Below are 23,145 nucleotides of genomic sequence, written 5' to 3'. Positions count from 1 at the left end.
CTACGACATGTAAAATCAAGGATATTACCCAGCACTACGAACCTAACCACATTTTCCATTTTCTTTTTGAACTTTGAATGAACCCCATGTAGATGCATTTTATCTGAAACGTTTTATTCCAGTAAAATATAGTTCTGAAGAGGATTTAAATATAAATGATTCATTATCAAAAGATTTACTTCCAGTACAAACTCTTACTTATATCGGCTTTTCCGTTCTTTTAACGATCAGTTTAAGCCAAGACATTCCTCTACTACTCATTTGTCAGTCACACCGCATCTCCTCCAGGATTCCAACCTCTCACGTTTGTCGTGGTCTTCCTATCTTGATTCCCGCCTCCGGTGGGGGGTAACCATTCGTCAATTTTATTTGGGCTTCTTCACTGAATTCCCGGTAATTTCCTCTCTCTTACTTCCATCACTGCTCTTATCTCCCACCATTTCTCATCTTATCTTATCCATTGTCTTTCTCAAAGATCTTATCCCCAAAAATCCATCTTCATTCTTTTCATAATTTTGCTGGAGTTTCCCTTCCACACATACAACAGGGATGTCGCCTTCGATTAACGAGAGGAAAATTCTTTCTCCCCCCCGAACTCAGTTTCAAAATTTTGAAACTTAATGCAATAAAAGGATATGAAAAAATAATAATAGAGCGTAGATATAATTAAATTTAACTACACCGGCCACACATTTATGGGGGCCACGTTTGTATGTTCGACCAACATTTAATCTATCTTCATAAATGTTAGCTCACACATATGTATATTAATTGCATCATTGCCCTAAATGTAATGAAAGTCATGTACGAGACATTAATGGACTAAAATTAATTAATTGTAAATTTGCTAAATAATTAACAATAAATCTAAAGTTCTAATTAATAAATGTAGAGTTCAATTAAAATCATATTATTAGTAATTACATTAATTAATTTACAGCACTCGTAATTGCAAATATAATTAATTAGCTATAAATTGTTTAATTATATATTGTTGCTAAATTATAATTATTGTGGGAAGGAATTGTTTGTTGAGATTATAAGCAATTTGTTAATTAATCAGATAAACAGAAGATAATTAAGATCAACAACAATAAGTCTAGTCTAATCAATTCAATTAGCCAGCTGACAGCTAAGCAGTTTTGGCAATTTGATGAGTTCTTGAAATAGAAAACTTTAATCATAAACGTCATTCAAAGAAAATCGTTTACAAAAAGGAAGATGAAGGAGAAACAAGAACAATTTTCTGAAAATGCTGTTTTCTCCACCCCCCCCCCCAGTTTTCGGGTAAGTTTTTCCCCGAAATCTATTAGATCTGGGTAGTTGCAAAAAATTACAGTTATAAACGAGAATTTGCCTTATATTTTGCAAAAAATTTGGATACTTTATCTTTTATAGAAAAAGAGAAAAAAATTGTCAAAGTTGGGTTGTTTTTTTTCAACGTTAACTTTTTTTTTGGACAAACAGTTCTTCCCTCACCAAAGAGCTTCTCTAAGTTTAATCCTCAAAAGTTCACTCAACTTATCAATTTTCTTCAAAACATGGAATGTTTACTAATTGTTTTTAATACAGTTCACCATATTTTTTTTTTTTTTTACAATCGTACAAACAAGTCAATCGATTATCGAACAAACTAGCCAAACGATTATCGTACAAACTAGCCAAACGATTATCGTACAAACAAGCTAAACGATTATCGTACAAACAAGCCAAACGAATATCGTACAAACAAGCCAAACGATTATCGTACAAACAAGCCAAACGATTATCGTACAAACAAGCTAAACGATTATCGTACAAACAAGCCAAACGATTATCGTACAAACAAGCCAAACGATTATCGTACAAACAAGCCAAACGATTATCGTACAAACAAGCCAAACGATTATCGTACAAACAAGCCAAACGATTATCGTACAAACAAGCCAAACGATTATCGTACAAACAAGCCAAACGATTATCGTACAAACAAGCCAAACGATTATCGTACAAACAAGCCAAACGATTATCGTACAAACAAGCCAAAAGATTATCGTACAAACAAGCCAAACGATTATCGTACAAACAAGCCAAATGAATGAAAATTTCCGATTTTTTTGTAGGTTTCCACCGGTAGTTCATGATTTGAGGTCGTCACTAGAGAACGAAAAGTGGTTTTCAAAAAAAATTGTGCATGAGTCCGGATGTGAGTCAGCATAAGTTAAAACAGGAAACTGTAGACAGATCGAACCGACAAAAGATTATCTTTAAAATATGATTAGCACCGCAATGTTGGATAATATAATATCTTAGATTTTATCTTGTCGTAGTGCGCATGCTTATTGTATCTCTGACTGGTATCGGACCTTCATCCATCGTCAGAGGTAGATTAATCAGTTTGGCGTAAAGATTTCGTCATCACTTATGTTTTTGTCTCCTACTAGTGCACTAGTCTAACCAAAATTCCAATTCAGAAGAATGAATCCACCAGCGCTGAACTTTTCTTTCGTGTTTTCTGCAATTTCCCTACGCTGTCGCTGAAATTCCAGCGTTAACTATTTTCCTTTCCTTTTTTCCAGGTTTAATGAAACTACGCGAATTGGTGCGCCCTCCAGTAGATAGAGACGTCGAAGTCCATCTCAGACAGGCTGATCCGTCCAATTATAAAGCCGTACTGAAGGAAATTAAAAATAAGGATATCCACAATCTTCTGGTGGACACTAGATCGCATAATATCAGGACATTTTTAAAAAGGGTATGATTTTTAATTTTTGAGAAATATTTAATCGATTCTAATTATTATTACTTTTTACTTTTTAATAAAAATCGATAAATAAACGATTATTACAAATATTTTTACCAGGTTATCCAACTCCAAATGAATGATTACAAATACCACTACCTCTTCACTAGTTTTGTAAGTATTCTTTTAAAGTAACTAGTAAATCTAGGGATATTTTTTTTTTTTTAAGTTACAGGCAACACTGTCCATCACCATACAGAAGCTCCTAGCAAGAAAAAAAAAAAATGTAAGAGCCAGCAGCTGGATTCGAACCCGGGACCTCCGCGTGGGAACCCATCACGCTAATCCCCTCCCCTCTTCGTAGCATATTGCTTGTTCCTAAGTTACTTGTGACTTGAAATTATGGTTTATCCAATACATTTACCGGGGCCATCTTTGATTCAAAATGAAGCCATTTTCTCCGCTCCCACTTCTAACGCGAACCACGCCTCTAACATGGTTGGAGAGGGAATACAGCTTGATCAGTCCAAAGATCTCGTTGATTGGGTGCCCAAACGCTCTTTTTTATCACCCAAAATTTCCAAGACAGTAATGGCCATTCGTTTCTTAGTAGTCATACAATGTTAAGTAGAATATTTTTGCACATTGTAAAAGTTTCAACTAAAATGAAAATTTAATATTTTCTATATGTTTTCCTTTTGCAGGATATAGAATCCTTCAATCTGGAAGATTTTAAATATAACTTCGTCAATATGACATCGTTTAGGATAGTCGATTTGGAAGATTTAGGCGTGAAAGAAATTTTAAAAGATATGGAACGATTTCAACCGCAGCAGCATGGTCCACCATCTTTCAACAAAACCAGGTCAATTGAGGTAAATTCGTCTACTTAAATTTGTTTTCAATTTTCTAAACAAAAACTGAACAGTTCGACCACAATTCAACAGGTTTTGCTTTTAACCAAAACATAAAAAATTAACCATATTGCTTTTAGATTTGTTTTTTCTGGACCATTATTGTTTTAAAGTATTAACTAACAAACAAAGAGTTAAAACAACATTAGCCTTTAAGTGCATCCGTTGGAATTGATTTTCCGGACAGGAAATGGGGTGAGAGTGTTGGAGAATGTTTTTCTAAAGGTGGGAAAGCTCCTTAGGAAGTCCATTTGTATTAAGCAAGTTTCCATTACCAACTCTAGTTGAGGCGAAACACCTACTATCAAAACTATTTCCGCAGACTTTGGACTTGCTTTTCACAGGACACTGTTAGTACAGGAGGCTGTGAATTCACACTCTTCATCATTTACCATTAAAGATTTCTAAGTGGGGTCAAAAATCTGATTTAACACTCTAATTATCTCTTACTAAAATTTAGAATTTGCTTCAGACAATTTGCAAAACTCGAAATTTTTTAACAATGTTTGCAAGAAACAGTATATGTAGATTGAATTAACGAAACAAAACAGGAAGTTAAAACGTGGGCTATCTCAGAGAAGTGCGATAAAGATTTGGCGTAGGATTTGCTGAGATTGCTGAGATTGGAAGCGGTTAAGATTGGAGTGCTTAGCTGTACCGTACAGTTCAAGTTCAGATTGGGGTAAATCTAAGAAAATGTACGCGATCTAAAGTACTACTTCCTGTTTAAGGTTTAAATCGCTAACTTACTTACGAAGAGTATTCATCTTACACAAAAAACACTTCTCACACAACGAGAATTTCCTAAAAAACACTTTCAAGTGATCTCAACAGACATACTTCCGGTAAAAATTAAAAATCCTAAATAGGAGATGCTCAAAGTATTCATTGCTAGCAGTCAGAAATATACACTCATGATTTGAAAAAATAAAGCGGAAGTAAAAACAGTTTTACAGTGAACATATGTTAGACCGGAACATATCTGACGGTAGCGCTTTAGACGGCAATGCAATGCAACATTTTATCCCTATTCTGTGATCCAACTAAAAAGAAAAGTCTATCGAAAGCAACAGGTGAAAAACATAAAAAGTAAAGAATGGAGTAGGGAGTGAGAGAGAGGGAAGATAGATGTAGAGAGCGGCAAATCATCCCCACGTCACCAAACTTATCGAAGTTTATTTTTAGTTTGTATTCCAAACGATATTTTATAAAAACACCTAGCAGAGAAAATATTGCAATTTTCATTTCCAAACGGAAAAGTCTGGCCGTCCCCCCGGGGAAAGGTGGAAAACATTATCTTTATTATTCATTGATACGAACGATTAAAGTCTCCTTAATCAATCTCAGGACCCTTTTTCTGTTTGCCATAAAAATGTAAAAATTCATTTACGAATGAAATAAAAAAGATTTCCAAGTTTAATGAACTGTTTTTTTTTATTGATTGATTTTTCCTTAAAAAACGTTTATTTTGGGGCTGGTGGATTTAGCAAGGTGGTGTGGAAGTGCAATTGTTAAAGCACGAGGGTTGAAAGTGTGTCGTTGGAAAAATCTGATCCCTAATGAGGTGGGCGCAGAGATCCATCCTTAACGGGGAATCTGAAGAGAGAGTATACGGTGACAAGAAGCGGGACATCCTTGGCTATCGCAACTATCTTTGCTTTGAACGTAACCTCAATCCATGGATTCCTGCAAACCATGTTGAAGAACGGAGAGAGCGTACATCCTGCAATAAGTGCCTTTAGGGATAAGTACCCTTAACTTGGGTTTGGAAAGATATTTGTCTTCTCTGAATATATATCAAGCGCTGGAGGAAGTGGTACCCTGGCTTGGGAGGGAAACTGAGCGCAGGTTGTTGACGCCTCCTCTCTTCTTGGGGTTTCCCTGGAGAGCAGAGAGATTAGGTGGAAATGTCCTCTCAGTTTCCTTCTGGCCACCTCCCAGTTTCTTGGGAATGCCCCTTGAGAGGCTGGATCAGAGAGTATATGCACTGCACAACTTGCATTATTTGGGAATACCTGTAGAATATCTTAGAGAGTAGTGAGTAGAGGGGAGGAACGCATGGGGCACCAAGAATGATTTACCCTGATTAGTTCCTTTACTGTACATGGAGAGTCTGGCTTCCTGACTTCAGATCATATTGAATGGGTGAGCGTTGGTAGTGTCTAGGCTGTAGGATCCCTAACCTCCCCGCTCTGTATGGGGCTTCATGAAAAGCCACGTCAGAAAAACCTAAAGACCAAAGTTTGAGCGGCAAATGTACTTGAAGTAAAGAAAACTGTAGCCGAGCGGTTAGAGACTAGACCCGCAATGCTAAGATGTATTGCGGTACTAGGCTATATTCTCAATGGTTAATATGAGTAATTTACAGTAAAGTATGTTAGGCGGTTATAGGCTAAACCTGCAAAGCTAAGATGTATTGCGGTACTAGTCTATATTCCCAATGGTTAATATGAGTAATTTACAGTAAAGTATGTTAGGCGGTTAGAGACTAGACCCGCAATGCTAAGATGTATTGCGGTATTAGTCTGTATTCCCAATGGTTAATAAAAGAAATTTATAGTTGTTAGGCGGTTATAGGCTAGACCCGCAATGCTAAGATGTATTGTTGGTTTAGTGGGCTCGATTCTCGGTTTCTAGGCCTTGGATTTTATTTAATGTTTAAAATAAGAAATTTAACTGTGAAGTATGTTTGCTAGTCGCCTCCGTCCACGACACCTAATTTGGTAAGAGGGACGTAAAGCCTGCCTGAAAAAATAGGCATTTCTTTACTTTACTTTGACTTGCAAATCTGCGCGATTACAATGCTTAGGAGATGGCAAAAAGAAGGAATGTAAATGGCTAAGATAAAGTATGCTTCACAATAAGTTCTCCCGGATAATTTTTAAAAAAACACACACAAACACAAAACAGCGTATCAAGCTGGAATTACCAGGAAAACGTGTGAAAAAAATATATTTTTTTTAAACAAGTAGGATTTTCTCGCTGTCAAAAAAGGAAAATGGAAAGCCAAGAGCCGACGTGTAGGCTCATAAAGAATGGAGCTTCCGCCACACGTATTCCAACCTCACTTGAGAACAACTTCCTCTCGACGGTGGCGACCTCTTTGTATGTAAAACAATACTGCGGCTTACAGGAGACCGCTAAATATTTCCTTTTTTATTTTATTCTATTTTCCATCTTGTTTTTTTTTGAACCGAATAAAAAAATTTGCCCCCCAAAAAATTTATTACGTCACCAGTTTAATTGCTACATTTTCCTTTTTTATTTTGCTAACAGCTTACACTGCCTTTTCGCGCCCTTCTCCCACAAATTAAAAAAAAAGGCACTTGGGCACTTATAAAAATAATAAAATTTTAAATCTGTTCTGTACGACTCACACGACTATCTCTCACTGTTGTTCTCGAAAGTTCTTACTCACCAAATTTTCTTTTCAAACTCCCGAATCATCTGAGTCACACTAAAATTCTTATCAACATTTTAATACGGCTTCTAAAAAAAACCTTTCATTACGCTGAAATATATCTTACTACGGAAGTCCCCACCCCTGCCACCAAACAAAGACTTAAAGATAAGACTTCTCTGTTCACAATCTCCAGAATTGGAAATCTGTACGTAATCTCTTTAGCGGAAGTTAGTCTGATTTACACGGCTAGTCTACTTTCTTTTTTTGGTGAATGAATCATTAAAATTTTGTGCCATAATTCCCGGAATTTTTAATCCTTTAATAAAAAATTTAATAATAATGCAAAATGCGCAATAAAAGTGTTAATTATTTTAGTTTCAAACCAACCATTATAACTTTGTACATTAGTGGTAAAGTTTTAACCGTAATAATATTTAATAATAACCACGATCAAATATTTCGTGGGTTTGGAAATCGTAAATTTTAAAGAATATGATACAAATTTTTACTCTCAAATATTTAAGAACAACTACAAAAAAAAGAAAAAGTAATTGCCTATTTTTTCAGGCGGGCTTAACGTCCAACTACCAAATTAGGTGTAGCGGACAGAGGCGACTAGCAAACATACATGACTGATAAATTTCTCATATTAACCATTGGGAATATAGACTAGTACCGCAATACATCTTAGCTTTGCGGGTCTAGCCTATAACCGCCAAAACATACTTTACTATAAATTCCTCATATTAACCATTGGAAATATAGACTAGTACCGCAATACATCTTAGCTTTGCGGGTCTAGCCTATAACCGCTCGGCTACCATGGCGACTAGCGAACATACTTTACTATAAATTCCTCATATTAACCATTGGAAATATAGACTAGTACCGCAATACATCTTAGCTTTGCGGGTCTAGCCTATAACCGCCTAACAAACCTTACTATAAATTCCTCATATTAACCGTTGGGAATATAGACTAGTACCGCAATACATCTTAACTTTGCGGGTCTAGCCTATAACCGCTCGGCTACCGTGGCGCCTTAGAACAACTACAAAATATATTATAAAATAAAATTCTAGGTAAATGGATAAACCTTTTTACTAATTATGTACAATTAATTGCAAAAAAAAAAAAAATACCGTATATATTTACATTACAACCTCCAACCTCCATTACATAGTTTAGGGAGCCGCTTAGCGATTTCCAAGAGAATACACGCAGGGAACGATAGTAAAAAACTTTGCAGATAAAGCTCTATATTAGGAACAAACTAGTGTCATTAAGGGGCACTGTGTGCCAAAATCTGCCAAAATATAAAAGTGGAAAATCATCTTTAGTATAATAAGTAATTAAAACTTAATTTTGATTAATTTCCATTATCACTTAAAAAAGTTTTAAATAGTCTATAATTAAAAGGTGTTAAAATCATTAAATTCAAGTAATTAGAGAACATTTGTGAATGTAATAAAATCCATTTTAACATTTATTGTAATTATGGTACTTATCAACTTTAATCCTCGTTCTACAATGAAGTAATTACAAGTAACACAATTCTGGCCAACTAATTGTTTGGTTGCAATCAGCCATTACTTTATTCTTTCATTTGCTCTTAGTACTGCGAGTTTGTCAAATTTTCATTGAGTTTCAACCGGAATTTCATACATTTTATGGTCCACTGAGTGCAAATTTATATACACCCGCTGGTAACTTAGCTGTGATACCCCGGAAGTACCTTTAGCTCTTTACTAAAGCGATTTTCCCTTTTTTTTTTTTTGTAAGATTTTCTCCAATGGCTACTATGATTTTTTTTTCGTTATTTTGGAAACTAATTCCACGTCTTTAGTAGTTCTAAAAGAAGTTAACAACTAGCAATAATCGCACACTTCAAGTGTGCCTTCATTGGTTATGATATTGTACCCCGCAAGGTTGTATTGTGTGAATTGTATTCACACGGTAGTGGTGGTTCTATTCCTGGTTTAGGTCATAGATTTTATTTAATGGTTAATAAAAGAAATTTACAGTAAAGTATGTTTGCTAGGCGCTACGGTAGCCGAGCGGTTGGAGGCTAGACCAGCAAAGCTAAGATGTATTGCGGTAATAGTCTATATTCCCAATAGTTAATATGAGAAATTTATAGTAAAGTATGTTAGGCGGTTATAGGCTAGACCCGCAAAGCTAAGATGTATTGCGGTACTAGTCTATATTCCCAATAGTTAAATGATAATTTTATAGTTAAGTATAGGGTGTTAGTCGCTTCCATCTACGACAAATAATTTAACAATTAAACGTAAAACCTGCCAGAAAAAATTGGCATTACTGTACTTTTTGTACAGTGAGAACTTATATCGAACATTGAACGAATCACTTTAAGGAATAGAAAGAGAAATGAAGCAGTAATAGAGAATTACAAAAAAAAAAAAAGAAATAATAAAAATAAGAGTTTATAGAGATAGATATTATTGGGGGAATTCATCTCAAATAAGCAGCCAGTTCTTTCTCTTGCAATGGTGGCGAACAAAAAGATGGCTAAAAAAAATGGGAAAGAAAGAATAAAGTTGGATGAGATGTTGGAATGGGATAGAGTACAACTGGGACATCCAGATGGGGTAAGAAGGAAAAGCTATGATGAGATGTCGGCCCCATCTGTGCAATACCCAACTCTGCCAATATGTGTCATTGATCATCCCCGCCCTGAACATACACATGCCCCACACCTAGTCATCATGCCCTTTTGTACCTATGTTCACCTGGCTCATGTCTTACTCTCAGCCCAATCTATAGCTACACATAACGCTAAGGAAGGCAAAGCATGGAGGAAGGAGTGAGAGATTTGGTGGTTACTGGATAGATGGGAGGAAGAGAAGGAGGAAGCTCGTTTCCACCACCGGAGGCGCCAGGATCTGTAAGTGTGCATGTGTGTGAATCCTGGGAAGAAATGAACCTTGTGCTCTGCTTGTTATTGTGAGATTTGACGGCGACATTTTACTGACGTGAGCAGACCCGGCGGACGGGGATGCTGTCTATCCCCCTTCTTCAAATTGACACCAATTGTTGAAAGGTTTTATTTTTTGGGGGGGGTATTCCTTCTTCGATCAAAAAGCCAGAGGTTAGTGGCCTGGGAAAAATGAAGATAAACTACACAAAAAACAGGTTGAAAAAATCTATTCTTGACAAAAAATTTTTAGTTTTGCATTTCTTACAAATTTCGAATTGCTGTATCTCCAGTTCTATTAGGGGAAATCCCGCAGAAAAATGTACCATTATAGTACTCGATTTCCTCTACAGTAGTATGCACAATTCCAGCTTTCTATCTGTACTTTTTGAACAAGCTTACGACAAGTGACTGAAACATCTCGGTTTAAGATTAGTTGCTGGTACAACAGAAGAAAAATCATGAACATTCACACGATTTTCTCATACCATAATTGTCAAAGTCAGCTAACATTCTAACAGGTGGAAAAGCCATACGTTGAAATATCACTTCAAAGGAAATCAACCCATCCGCCCACACAAAAATGACCTAAAAAGAAAATTTTCTTTAAAAATAATTTAAAAAAATAAATATATATATATAAGCGCCACGGTAGCCGAGCGGTTATAGGCTAGACCCGCAAAGCTAAGATGTATTGTTGGTTTAGAGGGTTCGATTCCCGGTCTTAGGCCTTGGATTTTAATTAAATGGTTAATATGAGAAATTGATAGTAAAGTATATTAGGCGGTTATAGGCTAGACCCGCAAAGCTAAGATGTATTGCGGTACTAGTCTATATTCCCAATGGTTAATATGAGAAATTTATAGTGAAGTATGTTAGGCGGTTGTAGGCTAGACCCGCAAAGCTAAGATGTATTGCGGTACTAGTCTATATTCCCAATGGTTAATATGAGAAATTTATAGTGAAGTATGTTAGGCGGTTGTAGGCTAGACCCGCAAAGCTAAGATGTATTGCGGTACTAGTCTATATTCCCAATGGTTAATATGAGAAATTTATAGTAAAGTATGTTAGGCGGTTATAGGCTAGACCCGCAACGCTAAGATGTATTGCGGTACTAGTCTATATTCCCAATGGTTTATATGAGAAACCACGGCCCCTAATTTGGTAGTTGGACGTAAAGCCCGTCTGAAAAAATAGGCAATTACTTTACCAATAAAAAATTTAAGAATGGCTATCTACATCTGGAGGAAATCTGAAAACCATCAGGAGCTCTTTACACTTCCGATTATGGAATTTTCTTTTAAGTCAGGAGTTCTAGGTTACTCATTTATCGCTTTTAGACAATGTATAGAACAAGGGACCGTACATTATAATCGTACCTACTGAACCGTAAAAGGTCTACCCATACCGCCTTGCAGAACTACGTTTAATCTAATTTTTTGGGGGGCAAAACTCTTTCTAATAACTTTTCTGGATATCCATATTTGTTCCCAACTTTGGGGAAATCTAAACATAGTTGTAGTTTTCTGCAATTATTTTCATTTTTAAGTTATTTCCTTCACCCAAATTTACTGTTCCAAATTCCTGTACACCTAACTAATTTTTTCAAATTTACACTTATTTACACTAAGCGTATTAAAACGTTAAAAAAAGAAAACTCAGATTAAAAGAACCGAGTTAATTTAACGGAAGTGTGATTCTATTCAAACCGGATATATTAGAAACACTAAACTGTCAACCACTTAAAGGCCTCGATAAACAAACTTCTAAACCCCCAACCAACAATGTACTCACTTATGTCTACAAATTCCCGCACTATTATAGACAACTGGGTAAACAAAGATACGCCCCTAACTGTTTTCCGACTCGTCGATTGACTCCACATCCCTTTTGCCTGATCTTCTTGTAGCTTTTTTTTATTGCCCCATCCATATATGAAAGATGTTTACTCTACTTTATATTTAAGGCAACTTAATTCAATTTTTTTTTTCAGGCTGAACCAGCGCTGATGTACGATTCAGTGATTGTATTCGCTATCGGCTTACAAACTCTAGAACAATCGCATCCGTTGTCATTAGCGAATGTCTCCTGCGCATTGGAACATCCCTGGGACGGAGGCTTAAGTCTTATCAACTACATCAATTCGGTAAATTCAATTCTTTAAATATATTTTGTCATTTTTTTAGATTTAAGATTCAAACTGGTAAGCCAAAGACACGGCTACATGTTATTATATACAGTCGAGCCTCTCAATAACGGACACTGGCGGGGGAAAGCAAAGTGGCCGCTGTTTGGAGGTGGCCGTTAGAAGGAGGTAGGCATGTTTCTTAATGAAAAATATGGTTTTTTTCCCCCAAACATCTATTTAAAAATTGTTTATTATTAATAGATTTAAAAACGTACATAATTGCATAATTATTGCAGCTATATGATATGCATCTAATTTTTCTTAATTATCCAAAAAAATTATCAAAAAACTACATATTATTGACTTAATTTATAATTTTTATAATAATCATCACACTTATTCATAACAATAATAATTTATGGTGAAATTATCATCATACTATCCATCTATTATTAGAAAAATAGAACCTTTCGGCAAGTTGACGATGGCTCGATTTGGTTTTTGAAAAATCTTCCAAAACACATTTATTTTCTCTTCTAGAGTTAACCACATCTCGTTTGAGAGACATATCCGGAAAAAATAATATTGTTCGTCCACAAAGTAATATTGAAAAATGGTACAAGATGTATGGAGCTTATATAGGAAACTTTAGGAAAAACCAGAAAAAAAAACAAAAACTTGAGAGGGGGTAATTATTTTGATCACCGCGACAAATGAACTTTTAATAAATAGGTGGTCATTGGTGGGAGGGGAAACATTTAATCCGTTCCCCAAAATCAATGTCCGCCGCGGTCGCTATGTAGAGTGTCCGTTAGACGGAGGTTATTTTATATAGAAAGTGTAAAGACTTATTGTCTAATATCATAAATAAATAATAAATAATATTGAGGGAGCGCTGCAAGTGAACTTTAAAAAACATCTTAAATCCCAAATTCTGTTCAAAATTACTTTTTCTGGAAGAATATTTCAAAAACAAATCCATGATATGTATAAGTACCTAAAGTAGGGATTAAGGATAAACGAGGACCCTCAATAATGCCAATGAGGGCAATAATACTCCTCGAGAGGAGAAATCCTTGAAATGAGTAGGTCCCCAGGGATCACCTGATATCTTTCAATGAAGAGGAATAACAAGAACAGATATGAACATACACAGACCGTGCATTTAAAACCCTTCTTTTTTTTTTTTTTGTTCGAACTCAGAGGACATCAATCCCACTAAATCTGAATTCTGATTGTTTTAAAGCTCCAATGTTGCGCTAAAAAATTGCAGAGGCTACTTCAGGAGGAGGGGGGGCTAATTCCGTACATTCAAGAATTGCTGGACCCCATTTTTCCACTTCTTCTTTACGATCAAGTTAACTTCAGAACATTCTTCTACTACAGTGTACATCCTTTCTGTTGCAAAAATATGAACTTCCGTCTTAAATCAGCCCGGTGGATGGAGGGGGAGTGAAAACTGTCCCCCATTAATCAAGTTAATATTCCACAATTTTCTTTCACTCACTCCACAGTTTTTCCTGACAGTGATTTTTGTTTTTCCGGTGCCCGCACAGTTTTTTTTTTTTTTTTGTTGTATTTCCTGTATACAGTTATTATTAAGTGAAGGTGATTTAGAAAAAGTAATGCAATGGGTATACTGAATTGGTGCTTTGTTGAAAGAAATGCGTTCAAATGCAGCAAGGGTGGGTACTGTTCAGTACCTAGCCAGATTAGGGCTTATTTGCTCCGTTGAGGGAACCCTACTGCCAGGCACAAACCACAAGGATGGATGGCCATCTGTCCATCCGGTTATAGCTCTCTCTAGGTAGATCGACTTTGACCTCTTTATTTAGTTCGTTCTTTCACTTTCCTACATCCATTACTTCCGTTAGGTTGATTTAGACCAGGGATGGCAAACCTTTTTTGGAGACGTGGGTCATTTTTTTTTTTTAGTACCTAGCTCTTGGGTCACTAATGCCCATTTGCACAAGAGTTAAGTTTAAAAATGTTAAACTGAATATTTTCAAAACTAAACATCTTAAAAATTCAGTTGGCTTTACTGGGTAAAACGGGACGAAACAAGTGGCTATGGAAGTCTCTTTTTTACAAACATAACCTGAACAAAACCTTACCAAAAGTGTGTTTTATCTGAAGAAAAATCTAAATATGGTTATTTGCTTTGGGTTGGCGATTTTTTTTTAACCAACAAAATATGAGTAAAATTATACATTTTATTTGATATTTTGTAAACACTTTTGCTTTATTTCAAATTCGAGTACTACAAAAGCATTTTTGTCGTCATTTGCGATTTCAGAACTGTAATGATCAAACTAAAGGTTTTTTAGATAGCATTTAAATTTCTTTAGTGTCAAATGCGTGATTGAAAACAAATACAGATAGAATATAAATTATCCACAACAATTAGAAAATCTAAATCAACCCGCGTAAACAAACAAATGGTTGCCTAGCAATTGTGTGGGTCAGTGAAAAAGCTTGCGCGGGTCAGTGTCTGTGATTGTCGCCATCACTGATTTAGACCAAAAGCTTATTGAGAAATAATGTTTAAAGATATTCTCTCTTTTTATTCTTTCCCAAACATAAATTGTGGAAAAACTAAAATAAAGAGGAAAATATAAAAGAGTTAAAGCGAGAAAATCCTGTTTTCTATATAAATTTTCTTTACACTAAAACAAAAATAAATAAAGTGTCCTTGAAAGTAGATTGGAGCTACCATGGTGCTACTGGAGAACAGGGAGCTCCGAAATCCTGTTCTCTATCTCTCTTACACCACACGTCTCTCTCTTTCCCTTCGTCGGGAGATGCAGGTGTGGCAAGTGGGACATATTTGATATTACCCAGTATTACGGCTAGGACAAAATATTACTGGAAATATATAGAAGCATGAAGCTGGTAGAAAAGTGACACGAATGCAGCTGGAAATCCTCTAAGTAGAATATTATCTCGCTTTTGGGTGAAGCTTATACACTTTTTTCCGGCCACCATTTTGGAAAATTATTTTTATTTATTGTACCACCAACAGCCGGAAGTATCCTACATCATGTTCAACATTTTTTTGGGAAAAAATTTGTTCCACTTTTTATTCTCATTTCCTTTTCAAAATCTTCTGCTATTACTCCTACATTGTCTTCAACGTCTTCTTCACTTCTATCTACCTTACATTGATCTTTCCTTTCCATTCTTCTTTGCTGGATATTTTTTATTCTCCCTATTCATCCTTCGACTTCTATTTACACCTTTTTCTTTGTCTCAGACAACTGCTTTGACTTTTGTTTTTCATTTTCAATACCCTTCGCCGCTCTTTGATCTCCTTTTCTCATCTATCCCTCCCTTCTAGTTATCGCTTTCTTTAAGTTCTCCTTCTTTTTATCCAGTCCACTGTTTTTTTTTTCTTCTTCCTCTTCGCAGAAGAAGTTCATAATCTCTTCTTCTTTAGCCTCTTCACTAACAACCTTCTTCACCTTACTCTACTTCAGTCTTCTTTCCTCTCTTCTTCCGTCAGACGGTCTCTATCTTCTGTTTTACTTCTTCAGTTTTTTTTTGTCCTCCAATTCGTACACATTTTTGTTCCTCTACTTCTTCTTCTCCTTTTCTATTTTCCGGTTCCTTTTCAACCACTTTAGAGTTGAATAGTACTCTTCTTCACCACTTCTTATCTCCGTATCCCCCCCCCCAAAAAAAATTACATTGGCCTCTTAATTACCATAAGACAATCGCCCAAGAGAAAAGCTTAACCCAGTAAATTTCCCACGTCATTCTACAGCTCAATAACGAATATTTAGCTCAATTTTCGTCAAATCTTTGGAAAATGACCCCACCCACCCATTAATTATTCATTGAACTATTAAAATTCTTCAGCTTATTTTAATGTGATATAAATTATGTGATTAATGGATTATAGCGCTTTATTAATTCATATTATTATAGCTGAATAATTAATTATCAATTATTATAATTATGGTAATTATAATAATTGATAATATTATTATACTGATACGGTCACTGAACATTAGAACTGACTGTTGGTATTGAGATAATATAACATACTAGAGGGTGCATAAATTAACGTATTTATTGGAGAATTGAAATTTCTGTGTTAACTGTGTCCAAAATATTGATCAATTCTGTGTTCCAGGGGAAATTTTTTTGTAAAAATCGGGAAAAATGGTGAAAGGGTTGTGCTAAGCTGTGTCTATAGATCGTTAGCTGAATTTTATCAAAAACAGCTGTTTAAATTATACCATTTTTTTTGTAAATAATTGAGGAATTAAATAACAAATTGTGAAGGTATGAAATAAGTGGTAAGGGAAATTATCCCTTTATCTCCCCAGAAAAAAAAGAAAAAAGGGACAAAATTAATTTCCCTCAATTCCCCTGCCCCCATGACAAGAAAAAAAAAAAATCGAAAAAGTTTTTCACAACTTGTCTGAGAAAGTTTGATCAATTATTTCTCTAGAGATAAGAAACTTACTAGACAACCCATTATCTCTTCCTTCTCTACACACATACACACACACTCCTGGGATAATTGAGTAAACACAATTATTAGTAAGCTGAATGTAGACGGATAATAGTTGGGCCAAAACTACATCCTAAGTTGGGGGGGTGGCCCAGTCCTAGTACTGTGGCAGTAAGTAGCAACATCAGTATCAATTTTAAGTAACTTCACGGCCATTATTGGGTAAACTTTAATAATGTTATTACTTTAGACGAATATTCTGTTTTTAAGTTCCTGTGCCGTTTTCCACATACTGATTGGCGAAAATATATTATCTTCAATTTTTTGTGGAGGGGACAACCAATTGTACTTTTTTTGTAACATAAGTATGGCGATCGTGTTCATAACCGGAAATACTCGTATTGAAATGATCGTACAAAAAAAAATAGTGGTTTTAAAAGTTGGTCTGCGGGTCTGTTTCCTATTTATTTTATTTCATTTTTTGATCAAGCGTCGCTCTTAAGAATACTTGAAATTATCTTTACGAATTTGATTTACAGTTAATAATTATAACTTAGACCTTAGAGTTTACATTTAATTTCAGTAGGTTGAAAAAATAAATGCCAATTTCAGTAGTGATAATTTATTTATTGTGCCGAGCTTTCGGCCCTAAGGGTCATCTTCAGGGCTTATTGTCTATAATGATATTTTTACATGGTTATCGTTAAGTTGGAGTATCCTCTGTCCCTTATCAACAACACCAACTTAACAATAACCATGTAAAAATATCATATAGACAATATGGTAAATCATTTTTTGTAAACTACATTATTGTACACGAATTCAATTTAATACAATTAAAAAGAGTAAATGTAATTGCCTACTTTGTCAGGCGGGCTTTAGGTCCAATTACCAAATTAGGTGTCGTGAACGGAGGCGACTAACAAACATATTTTACTATAAATTTCTCATATAAACCATTGGGAATATAGACTAGTACCGCAATACATCTTAGCTTTGCGGGTCTAGCCTATAACCGCCTAATATACTTTGCTATAAAGTTCTAATATTAACCATTGGGAATATAGACTAGTACCGCAATACATCTTAGCTTTGCGGGTCTAGCCTATAACCGCCTAACATACTTTACTGTATATCTCTTTTATTAACCATTGGGAATATAGACTAGTACCGCAATACATCTTAGCTTTGCGGGACTAGCCTATAACCGCACGGCTACCGTAGCGCCTCATTTTAATACAATTATTGTAACTAATATTGTAAAATATGTTTCACAGCCCTGAAGATGACCTATGTAGTCACCCTAGGTTGAAAGCTTGGCCACAATAAATGAACATCATGACTGAAATTGGCATTTATTTGTTGTTCATCCTACTGAAATAATGATTCAGTCACCAAAAAGTAATGAACTGTAATTTAATTTAAATAAAGAATAAAGTAAAAAAAAGGAATTTTTAAATTCATTTTTCTATTGAGAACTCGATTTAAGTAATTTTTGACCCGATCATAATATTTCCAGGAAACACTAGGGAAAAATTTGAAAATTCAAATCGATGAAAAATAAGTTTTACTTGAAAACAAATTTATGGAAATCAACCCTTCTCAGTTCACACTGTATTAACTTTTGACAGGATCTTTATTGAGAGCTTCTGCTGCTTTTTTTTTTATAAATAATAAATTGAGTGTCAAGAACTTAAAACATGATCTCGCCTGCTTCTAATCAAAGCTGAACAAAGTCGAAGTAAGGAACTTTCATTTTATACGTTGTGTACAAGACAAGTTTGGAAAAGCTTCCGGAAAATTACCCCATTGCTTCCTAAATCTATAAGAAAGATATGTTAATCCCTAAAGGGCTATAAATATCCTAAAACACACAACTTCCTTACACTCTGTCGATTCCTATAAACGGATTTATTATATTATATAGATGACATTTTGGCATTTCCTTCTTTAACCATATTTACGGTTTCTTTTTTTGTTCAGCGAGCTTTTCTGCTTTTTCTTTCAGTTCTGAGAGAAAGTATAAAGTTGTGTGGGATTTTTCGCAAGGGAGTAAGAAAAATCTAGACTGAATCCGTACATGACTTACTCTCATAAATTGTTTTTTAAACATAGAATTTTGTATTAAAAAGGTAAATGCACTTTAATAATATATATAATAAATAACTAGATTGTAGGCACCACCTAGATTATAGGTTATAGGCTAGACCCGCAAAGCTAAGGTGTATTGCGGTAATATTCCATATTCCCAATGGTTTATATGAGAACTTTTATAGTAAAGAATGTTTGTTAGTCACCACGATAGCCGAGCATTAATAGGCTAGACCCGCAAAGCTAAGGTGTATTGCGGTACTAGTCTATATTTCCAATGGTTACATATCTGGGAATTTGGACCATGCCCGGAAATATTTTTTAATTAATTATACGCACTGGTTGAACATAAAATAAGTTTATAATGAAATGAGAAAAGCATTCCAAACATATGAGAAATTATAGTAAAGTATGTTAGGCGATTATTGGCTAGACCCGCAAAGCTAAGGTGTATTGCGGTACTAGTCTATATTTCCAATGGTTAATATGAGAAATTTATAGTAAAGTATGTTAGGCGATTATAGGCTAGATCCGCAAAGCTAAGGTGTATTGCGGTACTAGTCTATATTTCCAATGGTTAATATGAGAAATTTATTGATAAAGTGATTGTTACTCGCCTCTGACTGTGCCACCTCATTTTGTAGTTGGAATTAAAGCCTGGCTGAATAAATAGGCATTACTTTACTTGTTACTTGACTTTACGTTTATTCGCAACTTCAACAACATAAAGATGCATTACCTCCGAATCAAAGAGGAGCAGAAAAAACCGGAAGGGATCAAGGAATGCGGAGACATCAGGAATGGGTAGAACGTAGAAGCCTTGGTAGAGACCCGTCTGCTTGGGTTAATGGACATTTGACAGAAATGGCGAAAAACTGGTTGTGACATAACTGGGAATTTGGACCATGCCCGGAAATATTTTTTAATTAATTATACGCACTGGTTGAACATAAAATAAGTTTATAATGAAATGAGAAAAGCATTCCAAACATTTCCGGAATTTCAACACTCAGTCAACCTGTAAAAGCAAATAAAATGAATCAATTATGGCATTTGAAGAGCTTAGGCTTGTTTGATCGTGTGAGTATGTGTAAAATAACTATAAAGAAAGTGGTGTGCACGAGGTACTGAGCTGATCTTACCACTGGGATGCTGCTTCCCAGGTGACTGCAAGTATCAGTTACCCATTAACGGTAATAATGGTGTTAGAAATCAGTTCAGATTAAATTGTTGACAATTGGTTCATCTTTAAATGTAGAGGCTATCAACTCCAATGAAGTTGGGACTACACGAAGATCTAGACAAGAATTGGTAACCAAAATAAGACCTTTCTTGTCCGGGTGGCTGAAAATTCGGTGTATAAAGACTGTAAGGGGGCCTCCAAGGAGGAGTGTTCACAGGGACCCAGAATTGCAGGAGTCGTATGGGTACAGATAGTGTTCATCATTAGCCAATCCGCCTAAACTTACTAAGCCGCACAACAAAGCTAGGCAATCTTGCGCATGATCTGAATAGTCACTGCAGGCCTGACATTGAGAAGATTTGGACAAGAAAAAAGAGGAAACGTCATTACCTAAGTTTTTTTTTTTTTTTGTTTTCTTCAGTGAAAAAAAAAACGCCTTCATAATTCGTCCACGAATTCTAGACCAAAATCCAAGTCTTAACTAAGCAGACCAGATCGCGGAACAGGTGCTCAACTAGTAGACGCTACAATAGACCGTCCTGGTTTACAGTGGACAACCACCAAAAGTTATAAACGCAACACGTGTATAATTTGCATTCAAAATTTTTTTTAAACAAAAATGAAGCCATTTTGGAAGAAATTAAAAGATCAATTTCCGGTAAGGCGTAACTTCCGGTTCAAGGATTTTTTGAACCCTATTCAGAACATCCTGATTCGATCCAACTGCAATCAAAGTTCTGATGAGAGAGATCTTATTCATAAACCCTGAAATGCCAATTTTTTAAAGGACCATTTATTCTGACCCAGAATCCTGCCTTGTGACGATCTCTATCCTTTTCTTCTAGAAGGACTAAAAATAAATGCAAGGAAGAAGCATCCTTTGTACGTACGTATGTTTCCAAATCAGTGGGTAAATTTGCCTCTGGAAGTCTATTATTACATAGCACTGTAATAATAACTGTAATGTAATATTACAGAGTATACTACAGTAATAACACCGAGACAGCGCTAGTGTTGCTCTTTGATTCATGTATATTATTAGTGCCTCCTCGCTCGGCAGGCAAGTCTAAGCGAATGGATATCCTCCATCATCCTACTGGCCAACAACTTGTGTGTCTGTTTGTCTGTTTGTACATTAGTGACGCCTGTTTGTAAGTACGTATCTTATGCCCAGTACGTACGGCCCAGGTTTCATAGACTCTCAGGCCATGGTTCGTTAGCGAAGACTTCACAAAAGCAGTGTCCATGAATTAACAATATACGTACAAGGTAGGTTTCCCTCTATTCCCTTTTGCATTCCTTCTGTTCCGTTTTATAAGTTGCCCTTATTTGGTTGTCGTATTTCAAGTCTATTTTCCATTTTGTTAGCCCTACATGAATAAATGAATTGAACAAAATTACTCTTTACATTATTTTAAAAAAAACATAAACACGGATTTATCTCAGCATTTTTGCTCCGGAAATATCCGATTTAAGCTCCCCTAAGTACCAATAAAGGTGTGTGCGTGCATCCACAGGAAATAAAAACCAAAAATCGCCGGAACTCCAGATTGGATATTGCGCTTAAATACAATCACAGGACATTACTACGAATTAAACATATTGTAAAGTTTTTTCTTGTCCTTTTACTAAGAAAGAACTTTACTTACACAACTAATGCCTGCCACTAGTTACTTTAAATATGTGGGTTTGATTAAATAATAAAACACGCTAAATTTGTAAGTAATAACCTGATTTATTAACACATTACCTTTACTCACATTAACATTTACTAGCAACTAACGCTATTCATTACAGTCACCATTTACAACAGTCACAACAGTTTACTGTTACTTACTCACTACGTAACGCCACAAAACTGTTCCCCGACTGACCACTGGTCCGCACTGCACCGAATTGCACTAGTCTCTGCTACACAAACAAAGCTCTACTCACTAACTGACTAACCGCCTGACTAGCTATCTCTGAAGCACTCCGCAACACTGACTCTCTCAAACTGTCACTTCCAAAGTGTCTCTCCAAACTAACGTCTCTCCAAGACTCACTCAAAACTAACTGATTAAAACTGATTAACAACTCTAATAACTCCTTAAAAAACTGACTTCTCCAGCTGTGTCTGCCTCCTTTTAACTGCGTGCCTCCCTCCAACTGGGACTGCCCTCCTCCAACTCTCTGAGCATAAGTTTCCACGCCCTCCTGACGTTCATTGGCTAGAGAAAACATACTGCCACCACCTCAGCTGTGAGCCGCCTCCTCCCATTCTCTGTCTCTCTCCAACTCCGTCTGTCTCACTCTCACCTGTCAATCACTGGCTGGGAAACACATATGCCACCACCCCAACTGAAGCCTTTCTCTTAGCTGGCTTTTACACAGGTCACTAACTCCTTGAACAATCTAGCCCTTTCCTTTCTAGTTCAGGTAGAGACCGGCCCTTTTGTCTACACAGTGGTGGCCTGTTACCGGCTTTGGTCGCTCAACCCCTAGAACAATCTAGGCCTTGGCCAGAGACAGGCGAAAAAGTTTATCCATAGCTACTCGCCCAAGCTAACTGCAGAACTACTCCAACTAGGCCGGGTGGCCATAAGGATAGCAGTTGGCATTCTCACTGGCCATTGTAGACTAAATAAGCACATGCATCGCATGGGCCTGGCAACGGATAGCCTGTGTAGGTTTTGTCAGGAAGAAGAGGAGACGGCACTGCATGTGGTATGTCAGTGCGAGGGGCTGGTCTGGCTAAGGTACCGACTCTTTGGCAAAGAGAAGCTGGTGCCAACAAGCCTCAGCCAGGGCCCTCTCTCGGACCTATTAAGGCTTTTAAGGCAAGCAGAACTCGAGAGGGTGCTCTGATGGCAGGTGCTCTGATCGACCACCTGGGAGCCCCCCCCAATTCCATAGTTTGGTTAAGGACAGGATAGGGAGAGGGTCTTCAACTAGGGGGATGCCACAATAGATCCTTGGGGTGTCGCGGTGGCGTAGGCTGAATAGCCAATTCCCCCGATGGAATCTAATCTAATCTAATCTAATCTAGGCCTTTCTTCTCTGCCCAGGTCAACTGCGTTACAATATTAATGAAGTTCTAAAAGTCGTGTGAGTGGCCACGCCTGGTTTTTCGTCCCTTCCCCCCCTCTAATTTCTTATTTTAAAATAAATTTAATCCCCTCCCCACACTAGACTTAAAAGAACAGAACTAAACAGACGCTATCGACTACTTAAAAAACTCTTAGACGATAGATCAAAACTCTCTCTGGACAACCAAAGACTTGATTTATACTTCTATTTGGAAACCCATCTGGGCGTATGGAATAGAGCT

At 36.2% G+C, this 23,145-nt stretch overlaps 1 protein-coding gene across 3 annotated transcripts in view; it reads left to right on the top strand.

Moving 5' to 3' along the window:
- LOC141454926 (glutamate receptor ionotropic, kainate 2-like) overlaps positions 1–23,145 on the top strand; it is a 381,268-nt gene that overhangs the window by 268,324 nt on the left and 89,799 nt on the right. For all 3 annotated transcript variants that reach the window (XM_074129632.1, XM_074129631.1, XM_074129633.1), the window contains exons 5-8: positions 2,559–2,734; positions 2,843–2,896; positions 3,427–3,597; positions 11,968–12,120. In XM_074129632.1, coding sequence (XP_073985733.1) covers positions 2,559–2,734; positions 2,843–2,896; positions 3,427–3,597; positions 11,968–12,120 — 554 coding nt within the window. The remainder of the gene's footprint in view (positions 1–2,558; positions 2,735–2,842; positions 2,897–3,426; positions 3,598–11,967; positions 12,121–23,145) is intronic.

The sequence above is a fragment of the Rhodnius prolixus genome, unplaced genomic scaffold (genome assembly GCF_049639745.1).
Source record: "Rhodnius prolixus isolate KJV_2025 unplaced genomic scaffold, Rpr scaffold_15, whole genome shotgun sequence".
NCBI classification, from domain to species: domain Eukaryota; kingdom Metazoa; phylum Arthropoda; class Insecta; order Hemiptera; family Reduviidae; genus Rhodnius; species Rhodnius prolixus.
This window is presented reverse-complemented; position numbering and strand designations above follow the sequence as displayed.